General features: G+C 40.3%; 2 protein-coding genes across 10 annotated transcripts in view; both read right to left on the bottom strand.

Moving 5' to 3' along the window:
• Nucleotides 1-2,967, bottom strand: part of spag9a (sperm associated antigen 9a) — a 23,951-nt gene extending 20,984 nt beyond the window's left edge. For all 8 annotated transcript variants that reach the window (XM_031872165.1, XM_031872167.1, XM_031872170.1 and 5 more), the window contains exon 1: nt 2,463-2,967. In XM_031872165.1, coding sequence (XP_031728025.1) covers nt 2,463-2,762 — 300 coding nt within the window. In that variant the 5' untranslated portion in view covers nt 2,763-2,967. The remainder of the gene's footprint in view (nt 1-2,462) is intronic.
• Nucleotides 2,968-3,983: 1,016 nt separating this feature from the next.
• LOC116397101 (interferon-induced protein 44-like) lies at nt 3,984-6,619 on the bottom strand. Of its 2 annotated transcripts, XM_031872254.1 has the most exons (7): nt 6,474-6,619; nt 6,204-6,234; nt 5,726-5,927; nt 5,347-5,499; nt 5,005-5,176; nt 4,818-4,918; nt 3,984-4,685 (listed from the first exon to the last, which is right to left on the bottom strand). In XM_031872254.1, the coding sequence occupies exons 1-7, from the start codon at nt 6,505-6,507 to the stop codon at nt 4,524-4,526; spliced, it is 855 nt and encodes a 284-aa protein (XP_031728114.1). In that variant the 5' UTR covers nt 6,508-6,619; the 3' UTR covers nt 3,984-4,523. The 2 variants fall into 2 exon arrangements, with proteins under 2 accessions (XP_031728114.1, XP_031728113.1); XM_031872253.1 differs by having other exon boundaries at nt 5,726-6,619.
• Between the last annotated feature and the right edge of the window lie 6 nt (nt 6,620-6,625).

The following is a 6,625-nucleotide window of genomic DNA, read 5'->3' as shown; positions in this document are numbered from 1 at the left end:
CCCCCCCCCCCCCCCCCCCCCCGACTACATTTCATAGAAACATTTGATGAATTAAAACATATCCACAGATTGATCAATAATGGAAATAATAGTTGCAGCCGTATACACAGTGCATTACATAATATCACAGATGACATGTGTGACGGCGTAACTTTCCAGAACATGTACAATGATGGCGTGGATGTAAACAAATACAAGACTAAATCGGGATTAGAGGAGCAGGATTTTGACTTAAGGGTTCATTCGGAAATTCCCATTCCTCCCAGTTTCCTTCTCGGCGGGCCTCTGAGCATGTGTCAGCATCCACATCCTGTCCAGCGGAGCAAGCCAAGGCCCTAATGTGGCTGCCCTTCCTCTTCCTCTGGATGCATGAGTCCTATTTACAGCTTGATGTACAAAGGCATGTCACAGCCTGCTCGGCAGCCTGATATTTTTGAGCTATATGACTGAAAAACTAAAACATATTTTGTTCGGACTAAATGACAAATTATCTCCAGATTAAATTCATCGTATTTGTATGTAGCACTCAGGGTTGCCCAATTCATATGTTCAACAACTGTGCAAAAAACATTTGCTCAAATAAATAAATAAATAATTAAGCAATGTAGAGCTGAAAGTGTATGTAAGAAATCTCAACAGCGGCCATCCTATGGTCATACTTTACTGCAGGTATTTACATATAAGAAAATATATAAATGAGGCAAAGTGATGAAGATGATAACTGGTAATGTGTGCAGATTGATGGTCTGGATACATGTGAGAGAGAAACCAATGAGAAACTGTAGAAGGCTGCGAATTAGTTTTAATGATCTGAGCAGCTGGCTAGATTCCTCAGACTTAATCAAAATCAATGTAATGTCGGTCATTAATATCATAAGTAATTTACACTGTTTAACTTCATGTCTTTGTCTCCAAATTACGTCAGAGATCGGAGGAAACAGGGTTGCAATAACAGAGCCGGGAGGATGATGATACCATCTATTTTGTGTCTGTGTGAAATCTTGATCATGATTTAAAAAGCAATCGATGGCCAAGCAAGCAAAAGGTCTAAAAACCAAAATCTATTTCCTCTGGAAGAAGAAAGGTGACTTCACTACTAAGTCCAGGCACTAAAAAAAAAGGGAAAGGAAGCAAAAACGCAAGCTGGTGGAAGTTCCCTTTCTGCTTGTGTGTGACAAAGGATCACATGACCTGGAAGTTATACCATGCCTCTCCATCAGACTCAGCGTATCGCTGCTCACTACTCCTCAGGGGAGGGGACAAGCTTCTCTTCCTTTCCAGGACAATCCCGTACACATATTTACTGTACAGTTGACATGATATGTTACTATAACAGTGAAGGATACAGGAGTATTGTCAGTGTGCAGCGTGTGTGTGAGTGTTTATGTGTGCCTGGCTGTCACACCGCTTCACTGTCAATGTGTGTGCAGAGGGGTCTACGTGTCCACAGCGTACTGGGGCCAGTGTCCCTGCTGTCCCGAAGCCCCGAGTCAAAAAAATGCAAGCTGGGACAGACGGTCCGAGTCTCATCACGTTTCCCTTCAATTCAAAAGCTCATGGCCAGGAGGCAGATTCACACAATTAAAACCACACACATCTTAGGCAATACACAAGATCCCTGAGACATGCCTGCACACACACACACAGGGGGTCATGTTTGTTGGCAATGTCTGATCAACGAGTGACAGTTTTTCACCTATTTGGTTGCTTAATCAAACTTTGTGTAGCAGCAAATGCTGACTTGATTTCACATTTGTTCATTTAAAAAGGACAACTCCACAGATTTTACAAATCAAAGTGAGTTGGACCATATTAAAGGTTAATATCTTACGTGCGTTGCACAGTGGTGAAGGTCAGCTAGTGGAGGACCCTAAATACAGTAATATGAGCATCATAAGGTATAATTTGGGTAAAGCTGTGGTTGGATGCTTGTAGCGAGTCCTATGACAGTACAAGCACATATGTAATCTGACTGCTTGTCTGTCTCCATCCTCTTATCCCTGTGGGTTTTTTTAAACTTATGTTACAGTGATGCCCCAAAACGCTGAGTCACATCACCTGCTGTTTACTCAGTGAGGGTCTCACAGGGCTCAGACAGTGACTTCACTATCTGATGCAATAGGTGAGCTGATGGCTGTAGATGGGTTTGACAGAGAAAGATGCTTTCGTTGAAGCAGTGGGTAAGAAGTCCCATCCTTGGATTCGAGTGTCACTGACCACCCAGCGAATACAAAGAGAGGGCCAATTCAGCCTGACGTTAGCCCTGACACTGCCTTGTTTACATCCCCAACGAGCTCCGTGGCAGGACGGGCAGGATGCTGCCCCGGCCACGTGCACAGGTTAAGTCATGCAAAGGGATGCTGGGAGGGCAAAACACCTGAGGCAGCCCTCGGTCCTCCTCACGAGGATGCCGGTGACCATCCCGTTTTTTTGTGTTTTTTTCCCAGCTCCATTCAACTCACCTCTTCTGCATGTTTCCTCAGCGCTTTCTCCCGCTCGTACTGGGTGATGAGCTGCTCGTTGTCCTCCTTCAGCAGCTCCAGCTCCACTTCGTGCTCCTGGTTCTCCGCGAACACCGAGTCCAGGTTCTCCAGCACCGCCACGACCAGCGGCATCAGCTCCTTCACCACATCCTCGTCGTATTTACCGATGAGCCTCTCGAACTCGCGGTAGATGGAGTTGGCCAGGCCCGATACCCGCTCAGACATCATCGCTGATGTCCCCGGGTCGTCCTGGTACACAACTCCGTCTTCCAGCTCCATTTTATAGTCCTCTCTCCTCCCTTTCAGCAAACGGGACCGATGTGGGTTGTTCCGCGTTACCCCGCCACTGCGAACACCGCTATCGGCTTAATTGCATGCAGCGTTTCATCAAAAAAGCGTAACGTTATACATTGAGGACATTACACGGCCGTGCGACTGTGACGCAAGAGAGGCTACGTGGATTTCTTCCTCTTTTTTTCCCCTCACTTGTCCCATGCTGCTTTCAAATGCTTTTCCAAAGCTTGTACTTCCCAGTTTCACTGAAATACCGAAATAACAGTCCGAAGATCCTCGAGTACAGAAATATATTTTTGATCTTGTGGGAATAAAATTCATATTGGTTTAGAACCATATTATAGTAGTGTTGCACCCACATATTTTTTTGGTCCTACACCAACATAATAGAGAGGAAACTACACCGGATGATTTGTTATATTGATCTATGTATTAAAGCTTTTAGTAAATGTAATATTTGTATTATATATACTGGGAGGTCATAAATAATCACGAGCTCTCCTGTCCTATTTGTCATTTTGTTTGTTTTTCATCGGGGTGTAGTTGTAATTCCAACATTTCCGACGGTACGTAAAGCCACCATCACAACAGCTGAGTTGTTGACCAGATCACGTGATGACGTCACATCGCGCTAACAACGTAAGATTATTTGACGTTGAAGGCGTAGCAAGAGAAGAAAAATACCTCAATCATAATCTGAAAGAGAATCTGTAAAGAAATGCCACGAGAACATCATAAAGTTTTCACATTTGGTCAGTACAAATATAAAATATATAAATAAAAATATATGAGTATCTCCTTTTAACACTCCAGACTCAGATTTCCTCTACATAGACCAAATAAATCATAACATTTACATTCATTAACTGTCGCACGGTCAAAAACTGTTTGCTCCTGTTTACTCAGCAACACCTGTTTCAACTGACCCTCCTGATTATATTCACCTGTGGCCTAATTAACAGCGGCACTACGCCCCCAAGTGGTGGGAGGTAGTACACACAAAAAAACAATAACACAATGTCTCTTACAGCTTTATTATACATTTTCATTGACAAGCACCTCCGATTGCACTCTGATGGATCAAAGTGAAATTACTCATACAATCATTTTACTTTAATTGGTATTTGTCACCATAAGAGGTCAATTCATGCCCCAATTTACATGCCTTACCACATATTACATAAAATTGTGTAATACTGCGTGGATCACTTGCATTACAAGACAATCTAGTGTATGGTATGGACGAGAAGGAAGGAAATAAAAGGAGACTAAATACAAATTGCATTATTTATGTTATTTATTGTGAGTTTTACCTGAGCAGCAGTATGAGCACAATGATTCAATAGCAGGTCCAAACATTGAAATAAAACAATAGATACATCATATATGTAATCAGTAGTCTGATATAAATTTAACTTTTCAATCATATTTAGCCCAGTTTTAATCTAGACATGTGTTATGATTACTGGGGGACTGTAACATCAGAAATCACCACCTGAATCAACAAAGCATAGCTAACAAAATAATAATGCAAAAACTCAAATGCATAGCAATAGTGATACAGCCTATCATGCTTTATTCAACTAGGTAGAGGTAAGACCATTTAGAGCAGAGACTATATGCATTACATGTTTACAAATGAAAACCAAAAAACCATAGTCCCACTTTATTTAATTGCATCCTGTTCACAAACTGACTTTATTTCACGCTGAGATAAAGCAAGATTTGCCTCAGCAGTTTGTAGGTCTACAGGCCGTTGACATAGTCTTCTCCCAAGTTGATGATCATGTTCAGTGCGCTCAGTATCAGTGTATCAACCTCATCATTTGTTTTGATCTCTGAGTGGTAGTTTTTCACAGGAAAGATGCAGGTCAGTGTAAAGCCCAGCTTAGCACTCAAGTTGTCCACCTAATTTGGAAAAATTGCATATTTAAGGAATGACCCTCAAAAAAGACTTTTGTGTTTAAAGTTTAAAATGTTAAGCAAAATTGTATTCCAATTAGAATAACAACTCTACAAACTCATAAAATAGAAACATACCACTTGCTTCAGGTACCTGCTCTTATACACGTTCTTTATATCGGCCTTGACCTCTGGACAAGTTTCATCAATTTTGGTGAGAATAGCCACTTGGGGAATCCCTGCCGATACAAAGATCCAATTCAATCAGATTAATGTTTGTCAGGTTATTTGATTTAATTAATGAACCCCAAAAACTAAACCTTACCCAAGTCTCTAGCTGCAAGTCTGACATCCCTCATCTGTTTCATAGATTCTTCACTCAGTATATTTTCTGTGGTGGCAGCGATGACACAAACCACAACATGAACTTGGTCATTCAGAGTGGGGTACTTGTTGTAGTTTTGATTATCCTCTGATATTTTAGAGCACGGATTGATCTAGAAAATAATGTAAAATTGAATCAAAGTATAACTTGTGCAAATAGTTCCTTAAATGTATCTTCACGTAAATAAAATTCTTTATGCAAAACAAATTACAAAGCTGGATTGTTTTACTGAAATATATCCAACAAAACTTAAAATGAATTCAGTAATTAATTGGACTGTACTTCATAACCATCTTGTATGTGCCCCTTCATGGCCAGTTTGATGTCTTCCAGACAAACTCCTTTCTTAGTTTCCTTCTCAAGGCCCATCAAGTCAGTGAAGACAAAAGGGTAAAATGTCCCTGGTCCTCCTTTATTGAATTGGTAAGTTCTGTGCTGTAAAACAGAAAAGCACAGATATGATGACATTATTGCTTCATATTGAAATATGTCTATGAGGCTACTTGCTCAGCTGCTGCCTGAGCTGTGTACTGCAATTATCTTTGCAAGTGCACACAAAAATAAATTAATCGGAAATACTAGGTGAAAGAGTTGTTACGTGTCATGAAGTTTTACAGTAACATATGACCTTAGTTAAACCACACTGAAAAGGGATTCATACTTTACTGGTGAAGCTCGATCCAGTGATTGTATTATCCGCCAAAGCTTGACCAGTAACTCTGCCTTGTAACGCACTGTCGACGGTGTTGAGGAAGCTGGACTTGCCAGCGCCAGTAGGTCCATAAAGCAGAACTCTGAGCTGTTTGACTTCTTCGTTATAAGGCTGATAATCGTTCACAAAATTCAGGTCTTTGTTTTTATGGCTGTTCAATAAAGAAAAGGTAAGATTACATTTCAGATCACAATGCACATCAACATTATTATCAGTTTTCCATATGTTGCACATATTTTGTGTTTGCTGCACGGTCGTCACAGACACCAAACTAAACCATCATGAAACTGAAACAAACTAAAATGACAGTAATAGAGGCAGTCTCAACAAAGGTGTGCTGCAGTTGCTCAGTTTTGGTTTTAACAATAGTTAGTTGAAGAAAAGCAATTAAACACCAGAGGGAACATAAATTAAACAAACCACTCACCCCCATACGCCCCTCCATTTTTCCATCAAAGCTGCAGAGTGCACACATTGATGTAATATATCCGTCAAATATATTATTTCAACACAAATTAAGAATCTGTTATTTTTTTATCTTTATACATTTCTCAAATGTATTTGTGCAGGTTTGACTGTCTGCAGGGTTTTGTTCACAACTTTTGATACTTATCCCTCTCCTTCACACTCGTGAAATAAATGTGTGATGTAATCTTATGAGTCTAAACAATCTTCTGAAATATTTTGAGTTTCTTACGCTCAGGAGTCATTTTTGACGATTTTCCACCCATGGCTACAAAAAGATATAAGACAACATGTAAGCAAGAAACATTATTAAACAATATTTATTACCAAAAACAAACCAAACGTCAACAGAATATTTGAGGCTTCATATTTCAGAATATTCAT

Source organism: Anarrhichthys ocellatus, unplaced genomic scaffold, assembly GCF_004355925.1.
Source record: "Anarrhichthys ocellatus isolate YVR2014 unplaced genomic scaffold, GSC_Weel_1.0 scaffold62, whole genome shotgun sequence".
NCBI classification, from domain to species: domain Eukaryota; kingdom Metazoa; phylum Chordata; class Actinopteri; order Perciformes; family Anarhichadidae; genus Anarrhichthys; species Anarrhichthys ocellatus.
This window is presented reverse-complemented; position numbering and strand designations above follow the sequence as displayed.

Bases quoted from the DNA above. Each gene is read 5' to 3' on its own strand.
- LOC116397101 (XM_031872253.1), bottom strand. From the start codon at position 6,010: ATGTGCAACATATGGAAAACTGATAATAATGTTGATGTGCATTGTGAT. The intron at 5,177-5,346 runs GTACAGTCCAAT...ATTATTTTCTAG, and splicing joins ACATACAAGATGGTTATGAA to ATCAATCCGTGCTCTAAAAT. The intron at 4,919-5,004 runs GTAAGGTTTAGT...TTGTATCGGCAG, and splicing joins ACTTGCAGCTAGAGACTTGG to GGATTCCCCAAGTGGCTATT.